The sequence below is a fragment of the Colobus angolensis genome, unplaced genomic scaffold (genome assembly GCF_000951035.1).
Source record: "Colobus angolensis palliatus isolate OR3802 unplaced genomic scaffold, Cang.pa_1.0 Scaffold172, whole genome shotgun sequence".
In the NCBI taxonomy this organism is placed as follows: Eukaryota; Metazoa; Chordata; class Mammalia; order Primates; family Cercopithecidae; genus Colobus; species Colobus angolensis.
This window is the reverse complement of record NW_012114844.1, coordinates 461,149-482,336: the sequence shown is the minus strand read 5'-3', so window position 1 is coordinate 482,336 and position 21,188 is coordinate 461,149. Positions and strand designations below refer to the sequence as shown.

The 21,188-nt window shown below is 41.1% G+C and overlaps 1 protein-coding gene across 2 annotated transcripts in view; it reads right to left on the bottom strand.

Annotated features, from left to right (window-relative positions):
- Positions 1–5,448: 5,448 nt before the first annotated feature.
- Positions 5,449–21,188, bottom strand: part of EFTUD1 (elongation factor Tu GTP binding domain containing 1) — a 147,271-nt gene continuing 131,531 nt past the window's right edge. For both annotated transcript variants that reach the window (XM_011938355.1, XM_011938356.1), the window contains 2 exons: positions 13,889–14,073; positions 5,449–5,788 (listed from right to left, as the gene is read on the bottom strand). In XM_011938355.1, the coding sequence (XP_011793745.1) occupies positions 5,600–5,788; positions 13,889–14,073 (374 nt within the window). In that variant the 3' untranslated portion in view covers positions 5,449–5,599. The remainder of the gene's footprint in view (positions 5,789–13,888; positions 14,074–21,188) is intronic.

Below are 21,188 nucleotides of genomic sequence, written 5' to 3'. Positions count from 1 at the left end.
TGAGGCAATGCCTCACCCTGCTTCAGCTCTCACTGGTTGGGCTGCAGCAGCTGACCAGCACCGATTGTCCGGCACTCCCCAGTGAGATGACCCCAGTACCTCAGCTGAAAATGCAGAAATCACCGGTCTTCTGTGTCGCTCGTGCTGGGAGTTGGAGACTGGAGCTGTTCCTATTCGGCCATCTTGCTCTGCCCTACCCCCACTTGCTGCTTTTCTATGAACTGCTTCCTCTATGGTTCCCTGTCCCTCCTGCTCTTTGAAAGGAGGGAGGGGCCACGGTGGCAGAGGTGTTGAAGAGGTGCAGGGGACTGACTGATAGTAAACTTTGGCTCTGGCAATGAAGGCAACAGGTGCCTCCAAGAAAGTCAGTGTGGAGGAATGGCTGTGTTTGGCAGGCATGGCTGGATGGGGAAGATGATCAGTGTGTTGGTGAGTCTTTGGACAGACTGGTATTAGGGTCCAGAATGGAAAGCAAAGAAAATGAAGCCAAAATGGGGTTAAAAAGTGAGAGAAATGGTGGGCTGGCAGTTGTGGGAAGACAGGTGAGAATAGGGCACAGTGGAGTTTAAACTCTCCAGGTCTGAGGCGAGGTCCAGAGTAGGCATGGGTGCTGCTTCCAAAGCAGAGGGGAGAGAAACAGAGTTGGGGGTAGGGTTGGTTCAGGAACTGGGAATGCCAGGGAGGGCCATGCAGACAAGAAATTGTTTCTTGTTCAACACTTGCTAGGTCAAGCCCACATGGTGCTGCTAAGCACTTCCCAGGAGCTCCTCTTTCAGCTGTCACCGGTGACTGTTGGGGATTCACAAGGAATGAATGAAGGGCAGCTGGCAGCCCCGTGTGTACGTGACACTGGCATGGGGTGGGAGGGCTTATTTGCTTTGTTTTGAGTAGCAGGGCCACTGTCCAAAAGCCAACTGCATTGGGGTCCTGAGGTAGCCAGTCCCACCTGCTATGCCTTGGGGACAGACAGCTCCTAATCTGACAGCGGCATTGACTATAGTGTAAAATCTGACCTCTAGAAAATGCAATGGAATAGAGTGTAGGCCATCCTCCTTCCCAGGCCTAGACTGTTCAAGGCTAGCTGGACAGGAAGCCATCATTAGAGAAAAATAAAGTAAATATGTGGTTTGAATTTTTGTCACACTAGATTAACTGATTCTTTAATTGGTCTGAATTCATATACCTTCTCAGTGCATTTGCACTGCCTAAAAATTGTAATAAACACAGAAACAACAATTCTTTTTAATATATTGGGCACCATATGCCAGGTACTGTGTCCTAACACAGATTATTTCATTTACTCCTCCCCACAGCATATGGGGAATTATCCCCTATCTTAAATATGAGGTATGTAAGGCTTAAAGAGATTGAGTTGCCCCACGTTGGCTAGAAGTGACAGAACCCAGGACTCTCTTGCTTCTCAACTCTTGTCTCCTTGTACCTGATCCCATCGCTATATAGTACAACATGAGGGCTTTGTGGCTCAACTGGAATGTTTTCCTCAAGAAGACAACATAAGTAATTCTTTGGAAAAAGTTCTACAATTCGAAAATAGTGGAATTTGTAAATTAATAAATACAAATTCAAGATCATTGATTCTGCAAAAAGGCAGAAGCTGCAGCTAAGGTAAAAAGGCACTTAAAACTGCATATTAAAGGTTGATTCTTTCGATGAGATCACAGTGAAATCTGGGACAGGAGAATTAGAGCTGTTACGTCTTTTTGCCATGAACTTGAATCATACAAAATAATCTTAGGCATAGGCAGATCCAAATACCTGGCAGAGATGTATAAAACCCACAGGCTAAATGTGATTCCCCAAGCTAAACAATCCCAGCCCTTGAGGGTGGTGAGGGTGAGGTGGACCAAGGGAGGACCTGTGGGGCTGAATCCAATGGCCTGGCTCTCTGGAATTTCCTCAGTAAGGCCAGAAGGCCCAGAGGACCTGCGGCTGGTAGCAAATCCCATCCCCATTATTCACGATCAAGTCTGTGCCCTCACCTCTGGCCCAGAGATGTCCAAGTTGGGAGGCCAGGCCCTTTCTGGCGTTTCTGGGGAACCTTTATTTCTATTCCTCCCCCTCACTCCTTCTCGCCCCTCTTCTTTGGTAGGAGCTACCTTGGCTCCCTAAAGGCTATTGCAAATGGCTCTGCTTGTGACCTGCAAGACAGATTTGCCACAAAGTGGAAAATTTATTCCTAAAACTAGAAGATGCCCTCTGGGCTGCAGGCCCTTTATACATAAAACAGGATCAAAAGAAGGTCTTAGTGCTTCCATGGTCTGTTTCATGTGTTCATTATCTTGTTTTTAGAACCTGATCTAAATTATTGTCTTTGGCCAGGTGCCAGGTGCGGTGGGTCATGCCTGTAATCTCAGCACTTTGGGAAGCGAGGTGGGTGGATCACTTGAGCTCAGGCATTTCAGACCAGTCTGGGCAACATGGCAAGACCCTGTCTCTGCAAGTAATATAAAAGTTAGTCAGGCATGGTGGCATACACCTGTAGTCCCAGCTACTAGGGAGGCTGAGATGAGAGGATCACTTGAGCCTGGGAGGTCAAGGCTGTAGTAAGCTGTGATGGCACCACTGCCCTCTATCCTGGGCAAAAGAGTGAGACCTTGTCTCAATAAACAAACAAACAAACAAATTCTTGTCTTTATTTTGATGAACTGTTTTCTAGCTCAGAAAGCGTATAATGTTCTTTGCCTTAATAAGCCTGGGCAACAGAGAGAGACCTTGTCTCAATAAATAAATAAATTCTTGTCTTTATTTTAACGAATTTTTTTCTAGCTCAGAAAGTGTACAATGTTCTTTGTGTTAATAAGAAAGGAAGAGTTTGACTACTTGACAACGGAAGACCTTCTAATTCCCAGATTTGATAATCTATTCACCCGAAGGGCTTTGACTCCTGGGACAAGCTCGCCATAGCTCTGAGCCTTATTTGGCTTTTCTAAGGTAGGAGAAAAGAGACCTTTTACATCCAGATCCCTATTCTCAGCTCCAAGTACAAAGGTTAACCTAATTTCTGAAATCCACTATTTTTCTAAACTTACCGGTCAATAAAACTGAGTCAGTCCAGATAATGATTTTGAACCTTGGACATTGGTAGCTTTACCTAAGTTCAAGGCACAGAATACAAATAAAGATGCCCCCAAGTCCTCCTCTACCATAGTGAATATTCAGCATCTACTGATGACTTCTCTGATCCTAACAGTATCAGGCAATAATCATGGGAATCTTTGTGTAATGCACTACAGCAGGGCTTACCAAGAGGTACGATGGAATGAAAAATGGGAGCGTGGGCTGTGAACTTAACTTTCACCAGGCTCTAATGAATTTCCTTATCCCTGTTTCATACAAGTGTGAGGATCAAATACATATAAAAAGTCCCTGACCTGGAGTTCGAGACCAGCCTGGACAGCATGGTGAAACCCTGTCCCTACTAAAAATACAAAAAATCAGCTGGGCATGGTGGCACGCACCTATAATCCCACTTACTCAGGAGGCTGAGGCAGGAGAATTGCCCTCTCTGGTGCCAGGCATTCTTCACTAAAGTTCCAATAGAAGGGAATTTCCCTTCCAGTCTATGGAAAATCTGACACAGGAAACAGCCTCCCTGTCAGAGGGCATTGGTGATGGTCTCCAGACTGCTTGCAGCTCATCCTCCAGTAGGGGCTGGAGCCCAGGCCCTTCCCAGAGTCTCCTCCCCTCACCCACCGACTCCAGGGATGGCTGGGAAAAGGCATTATGCTGGTGTTGTCTATGCCTGTCCCCTGAGTAGAAGGATAGCTACCTCTGGACCCCAATGCAAAAAATTCTCCAAGAGTGAAAGCCCTGGTTTTGTGGCTTCCTCAACCTAGCCTTCCTCACTGTCTCTGAAGCCTATCTATAAATGAGTATACAAAGCCAGCCCCTCTGTAAAAGCCAGCCCACTTCTACTTGTGGAAGCCAGCCCACTTCTACTTGTGGACTGACAACATTTTGGTTGGCTTCTACTGAATTCAACAAACAGAGGCTAGGGTTTGGACATGGCATTGGACACAGTAAAAACGTAGTCTTACTATGCTGTCACAGAAGGGGACGGGGTTTCAATGACTGAGGTCTCATCATGAATTACACAATAAGGTAGGTTATTTAGACGGTAGATTGGCTCTATCCCTTGGTCTGCCTCTTTGTGGCCACTTTCCTGCTCATTATTATCTCCCTCAAACATGGAGAAGGAAGAGAGACAATCTCTCAACTCGACATGTCACTTCCCCCACACTGGCACATCTGTCAGGGCCCAGTAGACTGCAGAAAGAGCATCTTTTTCTCCAACTTTTTCTATTAAATGCAAAATTTGCTGATCTAAGTCTAAGTATACATTTTATAGCACATCTGGCAGTTTGAATGATGTTATTTACAAATGCTATAAATTGAAGTGCTGGTTTTTCCTATGTTATCAAAGTTTTCAAATAAACCAATAGATGATATAACTCTCCTAAACTAACTCAGCTATTATAATCTGTTGAAATTAAACAGTGAATTATCCAGCCACATTTTCCCCAAAGTCTAGGTCAACTAGATTTGACTAGCTATGCCAGGGCTCTGAAGATTTAAAGATAAAATGTCTACAACTAGTGTTTATTACGAAAACTCATTAAAGTATTTTAAAAACAAAGTCTGGTCTGATAATTTTATGCTATGAAAAGGAATCCTTCTTTTAAGTGGCTATAAAAATTATGCAACATCAAAAAATATAAAATCTATTTTTGTCTGAACTGCATTTGTTCCTTATATGAAGATCATCCTGAAGGAGGCAACTGAGATTTAGAAAAAATATTTACAATAAAGCCATAACCTCATGCACATTAGCTAAGTAAGGCTAAAAGGAAATAGCAAATACAATTATAGAAATTTACCTTTTTTTTAAAAAAAAGAAAAAGGTATATGGATAACTCCCATTAATACTGATTTAAATAGGAATGATAAAATTTATGAGTGGGTGTAAAAGCAGAAGATTTACAGGCTAACTATTGAACATGATACTGTTTTGCAAGACAACACCATAAGATGGATGAGCTGTAACGGTGACTTGGTTTAACTAAAAAGCAGCTGCTCTCTCAAGTATGCGGTCTCTCCAAACAATGTTAAATGCTGTGATTCACTGATTAAATATGAAATGTTTCCACTCTGAAATTCACACATGATGTTTATGTGGACGATGTACTCAGAATTATGACACTGTGATGACAGGCAGAAACAATGTGAGTCCCGGCGTGGCTGCTCAGTGCAGAGGAGACTGCCCACTGTGGGTCTGCACATCACCTCCCCACCACCAAGTGGGTAGCCCTGACCACACATCTTACTGCTGGGGTTATACACAGGGCAGTCATAAATCATCACTGCAATATTTATACCTTCTTGCCTTGAACCAGAACCAATTAAAAACACACTTGGAGAACATGTTCTCTAACATCCTCTTTAAAATATTTATATGGATCAACTTTATTAAAAGTGAATAAACAGAGATAATGTGGCAAAAAGAAATTTTCCCAATATTAAACCCTTGATGATACTTTTTAATTCACTATAAGGAAAAGAATCCATCAATAGTAGATAGCTACTTATTTTTGCTGAGTGTCCTCTGCTTTTCTGCATGCTCCACAATCTTTTCTTCCACATACAGCCCCTTCCGCTTTCGTACCGCGTTCATGTACTTCCGGGCCTGGTTCTCAGAGTCAGCCTTCTCCCCGAAGTGCAAGTACTCCTCCTCAGTAGTTGGCACCCAGAAGGGGTCACTGGGAATGATCTTGTAGAAGAAGATGACAGAATGTGCAAGGTTAGGCATTTTTAATTTCAAACCTTATTCACTGAGCTCCCCAATTCATATAGTCTTAGCTAATGAAAAAAAGTTAGGCAAAGAACAGCTAAGCTTGCTAGGAATGGTAGTAAGTATGAAGAATTGGCCGGGCGTGGTGGCTTACACCTGTAGTCCTAGCACTTTGGGAGCCAAGGCAGGCGGATTGCCTGAGCTCAGAAGTTCGAGACCAGCCTGGGCAACAAGGTGAAACCCTGTCTCTACTAAAATAAAAAATAAAAAAAAAATGAGCTGGGTGGGGCGGCATGTGCCTATAGTACCAGCTACTTGGGAGGCTGAGGCAGGAGAATCGCTTGAACCCAGGAGGCGGAAGTTGCAGTGAGCCAAGATCGTGCCACTGCACTCCAGCCTGGGCGACAGAGTGAGGCTCCATCTTATAAAAAAAAAAAAAAAAAAAAAAGTAAGAAAAATCATGGGAGGTGTGAACAAATGGAAGTAGAGTCAATAAAATTTGTAACATACATTATTATTCTTTGCTCATAATTCCAGTTCATAACACTAAGGAAGAAAACTATTAATTTTTAATAATATAATTTTAAAAAGCTTTCATTTTTGCTAGGATATATCTGAGTGTTAATATCGTTGCCATCAATATTTTGCCTTTGTCCTCAACCTCAACAAAGATCAACACACGTAACTACACTCTTGCTATTATTACATATTTTTTTTATTGAAGAGACAGAGTTCTGCTCTGTTGCTCAGGCTGGAGTGCAGTGGTGCAATCATAGCTCACTGTAGCCTCAATCTCCTGGGCTTAACAGATCCTCCTCCCTTGGCATACCAAGCAGCTAGGATTACAGGTGTATGCCACCATGCCCAGCTAATTTTTAATTTTTTTTCTGGAGGTGGTAGGTACATGACATTGTGAATGGAAAAAATGCAGCAAAATGTTTACTTTAAAATGTTCAATTTTGGGAGAGGCTGAGGCAGGCAGATCACCTGAGGTCAGGAGTTTGAGACCAGCCTGACTAACATGGAGAAACCCCGTCTCTACTAAAAATACAAAAAATTAGCCAGCCTTGGTGGCGCATGCCTATAATCCCAGCTACTTGGGAGGCTGAGGCAGGAGAATCTCTTGAACCTGGGAGATGGAGGTTGCAGTGAGCTGAGATCACGCCACTGCCCTCCAGCCTGGGCGACAAGAGTGAAACTCCATCTCAAAAGAAAAAAAAACGGTTCAATTTTAGGTTGTATGAATTTCACACCTCAGTATATTATTTTTAAAAAGACAGACTTAAAGAAATTTCCCTGAATACAGAATATGGCACAGAGAGATGGAGATTAGAAAAAAAAAAAAAAGTCTGAAAGGAAAGTCAAGAGCCATCAAGTATGTACAGGGTATATCTAACAGGAGTTCTAAAACCAAAAAACAGAGAACAGGATGAGAGTCTTCAGATGGAAAAACCTCACTGAGTTTGGACCAAGATAACAAATAATCCACCCCTTGTGACAGTGTTGAAATGCTGGATATCTGTGGGCACCTGCATCTCCTGAGGCTCGATTCTGACCTACTAGACACTATAGAATGGGAGGTGTGAGCCACAACTGTGCTTCTTGCTCTTGAACAAAGGTTGGAAACAAAGCAGCTGCCTGTGTCCTGGTGCTGAGGCAGGTACTGAGAAAATCAGAGAGAAAAGCCAGATCATCTAGAGAAGAACATGAATCAGACCAACAAGAGGCTTTGCATCAGCAACAGCAGTTGCCGGTACACAATGAAGTCCTTCAGAGTGCTAAGGAGCCCCAGTGTGAGCCTACATGTCTTTATCTAGTTAAATAAACCATTATCAGCGAACCAAAAAAAGCCTCTGTTGGACAGACTTTAAAACATAGCTCATGGACACTCAACAAAACAACTAGAAATATCTTTTAGAAAAGAGTCCCTGAAGGAAAGGGCAGACAGTAAGAAGTGAGAACAGCCAGGGGGGGCACAGAGGCATTATCAGCACTAGAGTAACAATTCTGGTGGGTGACAACAAGTCTACAGAAGCAGTGTCTTGAAGGGAACCCCATTAGAGGTTTGGCAACAAGGGGCAGAAAAGGAGACAAGGTCCAGGAATTGGGTGGGGGCGTGGGTAGGCAGAGTGGCAGACAAGGGCGAATGGATGGAATTTAGATGAGAAACTGCAGTAAGAAGGAAGAGTGGGGAGAAAGCTCGGTCCTGTGGACCTGGCCATCTGAAGGGGTTCTTCTGGGTCAGAGGGTGTGTGCTACAATTTTGTGGGCACAGCAGTTCCAGAGACTCAATTCTAATTCACTAGCCACTGGGCTTAGGATAGCAAGGCTCATTCTAGACCATTCACCAGCAGACAATGTCACCATGATACCAGCCGGGCTGAGTCAGTGTAGGCTCAGGGCCTGGGCAGGAGGAAGGGAGGGAAGGTAGTTGCCACTCAAAACAGCCTGACTGGTCAAAAGCCACCCACCCAGGGTGAAGGTAGGTGTAGCTATGTAGGGGAAGCATGAGGAAGCCTGTGGTAATGGAACAATTCTGTATCTTGATTACATAAAACTACATATGTGGTACATTTTTATAGCACTACAGACGCACAAACTCCCATGAATATACAGAGCAGAAGAAAGGGAGCCTGCATCTTTGATGGTGTCCCTGAGCCATGGTACCAGCCCTAGTTGCTTAAACAATTACTATTCTGGCATTATGGTTCTTGCAGCTGAAAACACTCATAATCTATCAACCGATACAGGGTTGTTGTGAAGACTGAAGAAGATATATGAAAGTCATATGGTAAGGCACCTGGCATATTCTAGATTTGTCTGGCTCCAAAGCCTGCCCTTTGCCATGTTTGCAGACTGCCATGAAGACTGAGTTTATCCAAACATAAATTGCACAATGGTACTAGCTAAGTCAAGTGCGTATATTATAACTGGTGAAACCTGAACAAGCGCTATGGGTGTATCAATGTCAATGTACTATAAGAGATGGTAACATTGGGGAAGGAGGGGTGAATGGTGCATAGGACCTCCTTGAACATATTTTTTGGTAAAAAAATATGTTTGGTAATATACTTTTTGGTAATTTTTTCCTATGAAAAAAAAACTATTGTAATTTTTTTAACACTTTTTTTTTTAAGACACCCGGCCACAAGTTATCATTCTCTTTTCTCTGAAGGTAAAATTCTCAACATTTGTAAGAAACACAAACTGTTTTCAGAATTGGTTATTCTGCTTTGCTGGTGGGAGGACAGGGTGAGAGGGGTGGGGTCTGTTCCTCATATGTGAGGAAACAAGCAGAGAGAATGCAATGAGTGAGAAGAACCAAGTGAGTCTGTCTGGAATCAAACCCAGAGAGTGAGAAGTAGGGGGTTGGCACTTCACTGAATCGAGGAGCAGGCACTGAGGCCAGAGTGAACGTGGTGTGAGGGTTAACTGCACTGGCTCTGGAGCCAGGCAGTTTCCCTTCAATGCCAGTTCTCTACTCGCTTAGCTGTGTGATCTTGGGCAACTTATTTCCAATCATTTATACCTGGGCTCTCCTATTTGTAAGGATGGAATGTTAAAAGTCCCAATAACATATGACTATATGAAGACATCTTCACTACTTTTGCATCTGTGTGGAGAGCCTGAAGCCACCTGCCTCAACATGCCCAACGAACTCTGAGGACAGGGGAGATGGAGTAACACTAGAGAGCTTGAGGCTGGTTTTGAATTTCCTTAGTGGAGCAAAGACAAAGCTACCCTTTTATGGTTGTCCAGCTTGTGCTCTACAGAAAGGCCCCTCCAGGCCACAGAGAGGGGCTTGATATCAAACTGAAGAAAAAGGTGCTTTTTTTCCCTCACTTCCTCACCCAGAATTCAGCGGCCTAGAGTAAGAATGTAGTTTTGCAACTCAACAGCCTGAAGGGGATGCCATTTTCGAATCTTAAGAAGGCACCCAAGTGCAAACTGTTGCCCTAGGCATTAAGGGAAAAGAAAGCCTAGAAGGAAAAAGCTCTGGGTGCTCCATTTCAATTTTTTGCCCAGTTTTCACTATGATTACTGCTGGCAGGTGGAAAATACCATGTCCAAAATAAACTTGTTTGGTGGTATTGTAATCACTTCACCCGGTATGAACTTTAGCCCACCCCTCAGGGTAATCTCAGTAATAAGTGGCAAATCTTGAGGTTATGCTGACATATATGTACAACAGCACTGGTTGGTAATATTTTTTCTTTCGGTGTCTGTTATTAGCTCCTTTTCTTCCTTTTCATAGAAGGGTAAAACATAGAAAGAGAAATTATGAGATTGCTGACTTCAAAGGTTTCCTCATGGAAAAATGCCTGTAATTTTATTTTCTCTATTTTTTGAAGCACTTTCTCTCAAAAGCTCTTGATTGTAAATTATATGGTGTGGTAGAATACAAATGAAAAGAAGTGCCTTGGAGTGAGAAGCCATATCTCAACAACTGTGTTATTTCTAAACCTAACTATGGGGGAGAAACCAAGACAGCCAAAAAACATCAGATCAATGACATTTAATTATAATGTAGTTTTTAAGATTTCAAAAATTTGAAGCTTTTGGGAACAGGACCATGACAGGTGGCAAGGACGTGGCAGAAGGATGGTACAAAACTAGGGCAAAACTTTTCTTGAGAATATTTTTCTCTCAAGTTATTAAGAGACTTATTTTTAATAACAAGATGTAGCTAAGTCAGAAAGTAATATTTTTTAAAAGTATTAAATGTGTAAGATCAATTTTAAGATTTTTTTTTTTTAATTTCTGAAGGATAAAGGAGAGACGGACAACCATCAAGGCTTTCAGGTAACAAAAACTGCCTATTTGGTAAAATCTTCCTGTTTTTATACTAGTTGTTCCTAAACATCCATTCTCTACCTTTCTTTGGTAATAGATATTTCAGGTAGGCTTATAGCCACCTAGATTCAGAAGGTGGAGGCATACTTTTCCTATAAGGAGCTAGACAGTAAATATCTTAGACTTTGCAGGCCATATATTATTTCTATCACAGCTACTTTACTCTGCTTAAAAGCAGCCATAGAAAATACATACATGATTGGGTACAGCTGTATTCTAACAAATTTTATTTATCAAAATAGACAACAGGCCATAGACCTAAAGACTACACTTCCCAGCCTCCTTCTTAGGTGGCGCCTTGTTAGATGTGGTCAGATGACTGGTTTTGGGCATTGGGATGAGGGTGAAGTAATGTGTGCAAGATTCAGTTTGTGTCCTTAAAGGGAAGGAGTATATCTTACTCTTCCTCATCCCTATTCTTATTGGCTGGAATGCAGATGTGATGGGGGAGGTAGAACAGCCACTGTGGACAATCAATGGGAGCCAAGTGTTGAGAAAGGCAGCAAGCCAGAATGGGCCTGGGCTCCTACCACAGTGAGCCACATGTCAGCCCTAGTCTGCCTCCCTCGACTCAAAAGAGAAGTAATCTCTGCCTTATTTGAGCCACTATATTTTGGGATCCCTTTATTAGAGCAGTCTTACCTGCTTCCTAATATATCAGACAACTAAGAAATGAAGGGAACTTCATACATTTTTCTAAAAAAATATGCTTTATAAAAATTACTTTTGAGGATAAGACTGACTATAAAATGATGAGATTTTAAAACAAAAAAGAATCTACAAATTCAAATGAATCATTCTTCCAATAATGATGCCATTCAACAGCTTTGAATGCCTATTTGGGATCTGCATTTACAGACAATCCCAGTGATTACTTAACCTATATCCTCTTTGTTCTGATCAAACATACTATAACCCAGTTTTATGCACAAATGTTAATCAAGGCCATCTTCATGCGATGGACTTCTCATCTCTGAGATATTCAGAAACATGACTTGTGAATTCTGAGGGCAGTTTGCAGCAATGGTAATGCCAATGAAGAAAGCATTCTCCCTCTCAAGGTCATTAGGTTGAAGTGGACTGAATCTCTCTAGTTCTAAATATCATTTAGCTGTATTGCTTTGCAATCACACATCTGGTCACTAAAACCTGTGGTAGAGAATGTTGTAATGATGTTTTCATTAGAGCCATCAGTAATATATTTACACTACAGACATAGTTCCTATTTTTCAGGCACTGCCTTTTAAAACCCATCCCTTATATTTCTCACTTGGTTTGTGTTCTTATATCAAAGCTGAATGCCAAAAACCAAAACCAAAACCAAAACTAAAAAGTTAGAATTTTGGATAAATGAGAAATTACTACCCACAAGCACAGGAATTAAAAAACAAATGTTTGGTGGGTACTGTTTTCTGCATAATGAAATTCAGCAGTATCTCATCAGATATGATAAGCCAGCAAAGCCATCAAAACACCATTAAGTTTTCAGAGAAACATGCAAAAGTCAAGAAAAGATTCATAGTAAATTACTGTTAAAACCTAGAGTTTGTACTGACCAAAAAAATGTAACCTAAATCATAGTATTAACCTTGGTTCTGCCAAACATTAAGAATATGACTTTTTTTTTTTTTAAAGAGGAAAAGCAGACACAATGGAGTGCTCTGGACTAACAACTTCACTTGCATCAGTTTAGATGATATGAACTTGCTGAATTCAAATCAAATTTGCCCTGTCCAAAGTCAATTTTTCTAAAGTGCCACCCTTCTTTACTTCACTGATTCACTTGATTATAAATTTTGTTTTAAAAAGAAAGTTCTCCCTCAATTATTCTCATTTTCCATTCTCTTCTAAATTTAAACTCTTCTTAAAGTGTTCTGGAAAAATGGACCCATCAGGCTAAAGAAAGTGAGAAAGATAACAGCTTAGCATTGAAGCTAAATCATGAGTTTTGCTGAAATAGAGTTTAAGAAAAAAAACTACGGATTATCTGTGTGAAGCCCCGTGCAATGAATGCCACACTGCTGAGAGCAAGCCAAAAGGAATGTGGTATAGACTCAGAGAATGATCTACAAGGAAATAATCTTTGCATCAGCAAGGGCTGGTCAGCCACAATGTCAGGCACTAGGTTACATATTTGAACTAGGGGTGAGGAAAACTCAGGGAGGGTCCATGATTTGTCCAAATAAGTAGAAGAATATTTGAAACCAGGACTTTCTGACTCCAAAGTCAATGCTACTTTCATTACCTTACAAGCCTCCATGGTAAAAGGGAATAATGTGAAGTCATTTCAATTCTCTGTAAACAACAACAAAAACTGCTTTCCTAAAACAATCTTTCTCCTTACATGCTTGAGTTTACAATTTGATTCCTGACCTTAGGCTTTTTCTTGAAAAGCAAATTGTTTTTTGCACATGCCCTGCAGTTTGCTTTTACCAGCCTTTTCTCATGCGGCACCTTCTAATTGAATGTCCTTCTTCTTAGCTGGTTAACGTCTACTTTACGGATATGTTCAGGATGGCTGGTCTGACCTTATCTTTACCTCTTGTTATTATTTTTTCTCTAACTTACAATAGTGTGTTCACAATCTTTCCTTCTCTCCCCAGCAATGCGGATCTGTTAAGTTTTCCTTTCTGATTACAGATAAGGTTTGCCTTTTCATCTACCTTTTATCTACACTGACAATGAAGGGTTCTGAGTAGCCGTTTCATTCCATTCTCATTCCACAACACCTGAAAGCCATGGAAACCTTGAATCTCCATAATGGGGACTGAAGAATACACAATACATAATAATTTAAAGCTACCCCTTGCAAGAAGTGTAACTGTTCCCCTCTAAATGCTGGAAATATTTTTTTTTCCCTAGAAGAAAATATTCTTAAAATTTCACATTCAAAAGGCCTGTGATTTTCTTCTAAAAATCTAAAATATATATTTGGATAAAAAAGGATTAAATTTTCAGCATCTTAAATTTTATATTGAATAAAAAGGACAAATGAGAGTGTGTGTGTGTGTATATATATGTGTGTGTGTGTTTATTAAAAACCACAGATGATCTCAGGCTCATTCAATCTGGATGAAAAAGCCATTTGCTTTCTTCTGTCCATTTGACTGAGCCATAGGAATGCCAAATGGCATGATCTGCGTTGTTTGCTACTCTTGGCCTCTTCCGTAGTGAATGGATCCATAGATGTGAAGGAAAGGAATGAATGGGAACTTGGATTTTTACCTCCCAGTGGCTGAATACCAGTTGCGGGCTGGCCAGGCCACTTGTCCTCTTCCTGATTTCATCAGCAAAACCAAAGCTTTCAGCAACAGGCAGCACAGCCTTGATGATGAACATGTCTGTTCCTTCTTTCATTTCTTCTTGAAGTACTCGACCTTCTCTCTTTGACAAGACAGCATAGACTCGACCTGTAAAACCATAAATATTTTAAAATCATGGATCAGTCATATGGCTTGAGCCACACCAAGACATGATTACCCATATACTCTGTAATAATCCACTAATGATTAAATTAGTTCTCAATAATTTTGGTTTACAAAAGTAACGAATGCTTTTTAAGTGTTTATTTAAAAAGCATGAGATTTTTAGAAAAATTAGAAACAAAAAATAACAAAAATTAAATCACCCCAAACTGCACTGCTGCTCATAGACAAACTCCACAAAACAGCATGAGAAGAGGGAAATTTGTAAAAGGATCTTTCAATGTGGTTTCACCTATGAGCTATCTTTGGGTCTAAAATCCAATGATATGAGTGGGACTGGGCTTTGTTAAAGTTTATTAAATATTAAAATATTTTAATAATTATGAGACCTTATTGATATGCCAATGATAATTAAGATGGCATAGGCTATTTGGGCTTAGTAGGGAAGCAACTGGCATTTTTATACCAAAAATTAAAACCGCACACATAAATATTTGCTCATAGTTTTCTTAAACTGAAATATTTAAGTGGCATGAGTATTAAGTGTTTTATTCCCCTGAAAACTGATAGGCTTGGAATCTTTAAGGTCTGGTAACAATTTCTAGTGCCACAGCACAAGAAGTCCACTAGCAAATTCTCTGGGATGACTCTTTTAATTCGTCTTTAGGCACAATTCTGCCTCACACTCAGGAGGGAAACATCTTCCCCTCTGACTGGTGTTCTGTATGAGTGTCTCTGGGAATGCAATAAATTCTTTCAACTAGTAAGGAGAAGAGACCCTGCAAAGAATAGAGATACACTGAAAATCAAAGACAATCATGTAACCAGCAGATACTCTCACTAAAGCCTCCTCTTTCACCTGCTGCCTAAAAAATAATTTTAGTTACATAAGTGATCTATTGCATATATCATCCTTAAACATTTACAACACTGCTGTTAAGCAGAGCTAAAGTATCCTTTGACCACCACTGAGTCCTGGACCCTACTCTCCTAACTGCCAAGGTGATGAGTCTGGAGTGTCCACGACCCACTCACCTTTATTTATTTATTTTTTAAACTAGAAACTGAGGACACAAAGCCAAACTGTCTGACTCCCAAACTTTTCTCTCTGATTCAGATTTCCCCCTAGTGGCGGTTATTAGGAAGGGTAATAGGAAACAAATGGCAAAAAATCTATTGTGTCACAAGGCCTCAAGGAAAAAAAACTAAACTCTCTGATAAGCCTTCACCATGTTTAGGTTTAGCTTAAAAACAAACAACTTAACACTCCATTCGTAATGAAAGGCACCCCCTTTCCTCTTGTCTACTTCCCCAGCTAGCTACTACATTTTCTCCTTCTTTGCTTCCTCACATCTCTTAAACAGGTAGCTTCTCATTTCTTCACTATGTGCTCTTTCGTTAACATCTAGGCTCTCCTGTGCTCCAGGGAACTGCTTCCTTGAAATTATTCCTTGAAATATCACAATAATTTTCATATTCCTAACTTAAATGCTTTTTTTCTCAATTTTCATTCTCTGTGATTTCTCTGTGGTATCTGAAGCCACTGATTAGTATCTCCTCTGTCAACTGTCTCCAATCTTAGTATTATTCTCCTTATACTCCTGGCCTTCTGACCATCATTCTCTTTATTTCAGTATCTCCTGAACTACTTCTTATGGATATTCTTTGAAGCTTCATACTCTTTGAACAAACTCTCTACTCAGCAAGCCAACTAATTTATAATTTGTGTGGTTTAAACTAATTTTATGCCTGGGACTCCTAAGACCACCTTATCTAAGCCAGGCCTCTCCTTGGATCTCCAATACCACTTTACAATGGATGCCAGGGCATCTCTGCTGTGAGAGCCAACTTCCTTTTAAAATTAACACATCTGGCCGGGCGCGGTGGCTCAAGCCTGTAATCCCAGCACTTTGGGAGGCCGAGATGGGTGGATCACGAGGTCAGGAGATCGAGACCATCCTGGGTAACACAGTGAAACCCCGTCTCTACTAAAAAATACAAAAAAAAACTAGCTGGGCGAGGTGGCAGGCACCTGTAGTCCCAGCTACTTGGGAGGCTGAGGCAGAAGAATGGCGTGAACCCTGGAGGTGGAGCTTGCAGTGAGCTGAGATCCGGCCACTGCACTCCAGCCTGGGTGACAGAGCAAGACTCCGTCTCAAAAAAAAAAAAAAAAAAAATTAACACATCTAAGAATATATTATCCACTTCAAAAGGCAACTCCACTCTCCCTATTCCAACCATTTCCCCATCATTCACACCAGAAACCTCATAGTTACAGAATCACACAACAGTGGGATAGAAGGAAACTTGAGGGTCAAGAAGTTCTACCAAAGTAGCTGTTTAAGCTCTCCTTGTATACTCTAAAACTCACTTCCTCCCAGGGCAGCCCATTCCATCTTTGGATAACCATAACAGCTAGAGAATTCTTGAGTCCCAAATATGTTCCCCTGAAGTTTCTGACAATCAGTCCTAGTTTTTATCACATGTGACAAGTTTAATCCCTCTCCCACAAATTACCCTGTAAGCTACTCAAAGACAGCTATCTTATCTTCACTTTTCCAGGCCAATCTTTCAGTGACTACACCTGTATTTCCTGTTTTATCGTGGCCTACTTGAACTACTTGAACTACTATGATTTCTCTACATCCCTCTTGGTATTTGGTACCTGGAAATGAAAACAATACTTCAAGTACAGTCTGAAAAGCTCTCAAAACAGCAGAATTATTATTTTCATTAGTGATCCCTTTTAGTTATATATTATTTGAGATATATAGAAAAAAATCTTACCATAACACCTAACATGTGTGAACTAGTAATCTTTACTCCTCTATCTCATTTGAAGAAACGTTTTAAGAGCCAGGAGCAGTGGCTCACACCTGTAAACCCAACACTCTGGGAGGCTGAGGCGGGAGGATCACTTGAGGTCAGGAGTTCGAGACTAGCCTGGCCAATATGGTCTCCATATCGCTGCTAAAACTACAAAAATTAGTTCAAAAGGCAACTCCACTCTCCCCATTCCAACTACCTCTCAATTACTGAGCATGGTGGTGCATGCCTGTAATTCCAGCTACTCCAGAGCCTGAGGCAGGAGAATTGCTTGGAGGAGAACTTGGGAGGTGGAGATTGCAGTGAGCTGAGATGGTGCCATCGCACTCCAACCTGGGAAACAGAGCGAGACTTGGTCTCCAAAAAAAAAAAAAAAAAAAAAAAAAAATTGAAGGTAGTCTTGGCAAGTCAAAAGACTATAATAAAACACACGCGGTAAAAAAGAATGAGGAAAGTGGGGCCAACAGAAGGGACGAGTGGGGACAAGCTGCCTGACTGCTGCTGCATGGGTCATGCCAGCAGGCTTAGATCAGTAATTGTAATTGAAACTGAATGTAGTTAACATGTAATTTTGATCCATTCAATTTTAATTCCATGAAAACTATATCTTGATACTGGGGCACAGTGGAAAATACTATAATAAAACCTTCCAAATACACTTGGCTCTCATGATAGGTGTGTCCAACGCTTGGATGCATTCAAAGTCCCTAAATGTGCCACTGTTATCACTGAGAAATTAACATAGCCATATCAATAAGAATTTCTGATCATGTGGCCCTTGACTGCAAATACTTTCAGACCCTTTCCATTGGATATTTGTTCCATCATGATCACTCGTTAGTTCAGTCACTTAAATAAAGATCAGAGTTGGTTGAGTATAGCGGTTCATCACTGTAATACTAGCACTTTGGGAGGCACAAGTGGGAGGTACACTTGAGACCAGGAGTTTGAGACCTGCCTAGGTAAGAAAAGAAGACCCTGTCTCTACAAAAAATTTAAAAATTAGCCAGGTGTAGTGGTGTGCATCTGTATTAAGGCACTAAGTAGCTAGTACCTTAGCAGCTATGGGACTAAGGCAGGAGAATCATCTGAGCCCAGGAGTTGGAGGCTGCAGTGGGCTATGATTGTGCCACTGCACTCCAGCCTGGGTGACTAGGCAGGACCCCGTGGGAGGGAGGGATGGAGGCAGGAAGGAAGCGAAAGAGGGAGGTACCAGAGTACCCTACTATATGAAAGGAACCAGGGAAGAGGAATTCATCAAGGAAAAAAACAGCAACAAAAAGCTTAATCAATTGAAACAGTTCTGATCAGGGCTCAACTATTAATGACTACATTATAAATATCTCAGCCTGTATTCAAGGCAGTAACCCATCCCCCTTCAGCTTCTCTAACTGCCAGACTCTAGAGTACACAGGGTACAGCCTCTGTACTCTAAGCCAAGGTGTATCACTCACTGTCCACAGTACACATTTGAGGTTTTGCCAACTCTGAGCTCATAGTTTCTTCAACCTAGAATACTCTTAGTCCAACGCTATATTCAAATCCTTTTCATCATTCAAGGCCCATTCAAAAATAACTAGTTCCATGAAGTCTTCTCTGACACCCAAGCTAAAAAAAATCTCTTTACCATTTGGGTGAACATTATCTGTTCTTTTACGGCCTTATGGATTCTCATATACATTTTCTTCTTCCATAATATTAAGATTAACCTGTAGATTCTACAGTCTTGAAAGCTGGAAGTTTGGCAATTAAAGGTATGTTGTTTTTTCAGAATTTAGGAAAGGGAGTAGCTGTTCACAGTAATGTTTTCTTTAACAGTAAACAATCAGGAAACAATGCAAATTTCCAATTTCAGAATGATAGTTAAGTAAACTATATCACATCCAATTGATAAGATTACATGCAGAGGTTAAAATGAAAATTACGAATTCTAAGTAGCCAAATGAAAGCATGCCTATAAAATAAATAAACCTAAAAAGCAAAATATTAAGTTATTTCTATCATAAGGTTACAGCTATGCAAAATGTACTATTACGGACAAGTGCTGTAAAAGGAAATGGGAAATAAAGTTGGATTCCAAGGAGAAAGAGCTTTCTTCACCTTGTGATTTGTTATTGTTGGTAACACTTCTGCAATAACTTTAATTAAAAACACACACACAAATAAATTGGTAGGTACTTATTCTTATACACCAGGTCACACTAACCTTTTCCTTTTGTCACAGAGCTATGACTTCTGAATCAGACCAACATGGTTGACAGGATACAGATGTGCTTCAATCAAATAGAAGATAAAGCATGCTGCAGACACAGTGGGGAATGTAGGCTGGTTGCTACTACATAGATAGATCAGCTACAAGTTTATAGATAATTGATGTTAACAGGTCAAACCCACTCTGGAAAGTGGTCCTTAGTGAGTCTGCTAGCAACTCTGTGTTCTATTATAATCAGTGACTTAAAAAAGAAGGCATAATGATCAAATCCAAAGTGGACATGAAGTTGGCAGGTAATAAATACTGTGACACGGTCAAGATAACTGGGCAAGGACCCCAATTTTTTTATTTTTTAGACAGAGGGTCTTGCTATGTTCCCATGGCTAGATTTGAATTCCTGGGCTCAAGTGATCTCCTGCCTTAGCCGTGCAGCTGGGACTATAGGCATACGCTAGCAACGCCTGGCTAGGACCCGAAATGAAAATTGTGTTAAACCAATCAAGTGTCCAGGATTTGACAGGTCAAGCTGCTGGAGACCAGCCTGTGCAACATTGTGAGACTCCGTCTCCACAAACATTAAAAAGTTAGCAGGGCATGGTGGCATGCCTGTGGTTCCTGGAGGCTGAGGTGGGAGGAGCGCTTTGAGCCTGGGAGGTTGAGGCTGTGGCAGTGACCCATGTTTGCGCCACTGTTCTTTCTAGCCTGGGTGACAGAGTGAGCCCCCGTCTCCAAAACAAAAAAAAAAAGGAAGGTCATGCTGAACAGCAGTTCCTATAAAACCAACTAGAAATGAGTTTACTTTAGGCTTAATAGTAGTCTTCAATGTGCTATGGTATAAAGAAAGCCAACTTAATACTAAGTTGCTGAATACAAAATTATTTCATCAATCAAAGCCCATTTCCAGAGACCTACTGTTTCAAATTTTGCTAATCCCAATTTCTCTTAAAGCTTCCCTAGAAAACCATGTTTGTGCACTAAATTCAACTATATTTTACTTTCCAGTTATTTTATATAATTAAGCTTTGTCACCTTATCTCTCAAAGCAGGAATCATGTTTAACACACTATTGGCACATGCAGCTCATTAAATCTTTGTTGAATTGAATTACAAAATGCTGAGGAAATGTAAAAAGAACCCTAAGTATAGAATAAGAAAAGGTTTAAAGGCCAGGTGGGTGGCTCATGCCTGTAATCCCAGCACTTTGGGAGGCCGAGGAAGGAGGATCATGAGGTCAGGAGATGGAGACCATCCTGGCCAACATGGTGAAACCTTGTCTCTACCAAAAATACAAAAATTAGCTGAGTGTGGTGGTGTGCATCTGTCCCAGCTACTCCAGAGGTTAAGGCAGGAGAATCGCTTGAACCCAGGAGGCAGAGGCTGCGGTGAGCTGGGATCCTGCCACTGTACTCCAGCTGGGTGACAGAGTGAGACCCCATCTCAAAAAAGGGGGGGAAAAAAGGAAACAGCGAGGCCGGGCACAGTGGCTCATGCCCATAATATCAGCACTTTGGGAGGCTGAGGCGGGTGGATCACTTGAAGTCAGGAGTTTGAGACCAGCCTGACCAACACGGAGAAACCCCATCTCTACTAAAAATATAAAATTAGCCAGGCGTGCTGGCACATGCCTGTCATCCCAGCTACTAGGGAGGGTGAGGCAGGAGAATAGCTTGAACCCGTAAGGTGGAGGTTGCGGTAAGCCAAGATCGCACTGTTGCACTCCAGCCTGGGCAACAAGAGTGAAACTCTGTCTCAAAAAAAAAAAAAAAAAAGTGAACAGTGACACTTATTAAGAATGTTTCTGATAAAGTACATGTGTTCCAACAATATTGGCATTTATTCCTATGTGTAAAAAGATTAAAAATATCTCATATATTCCATAAATATACCTACTACATACCCATAAAAATTAAAATTATTCAAAAATAAAAATTTAATAAAAGGAAGAACTACAATAATCATAGCTGTAATTACAACTCTTAACTAGGCTGGGTGTGGTGGCTCATGCCTGTAATCCCAGCACTTTAGGAGGCCGAGCTGGGTGGATCACCTGAGGTCAAGAGTT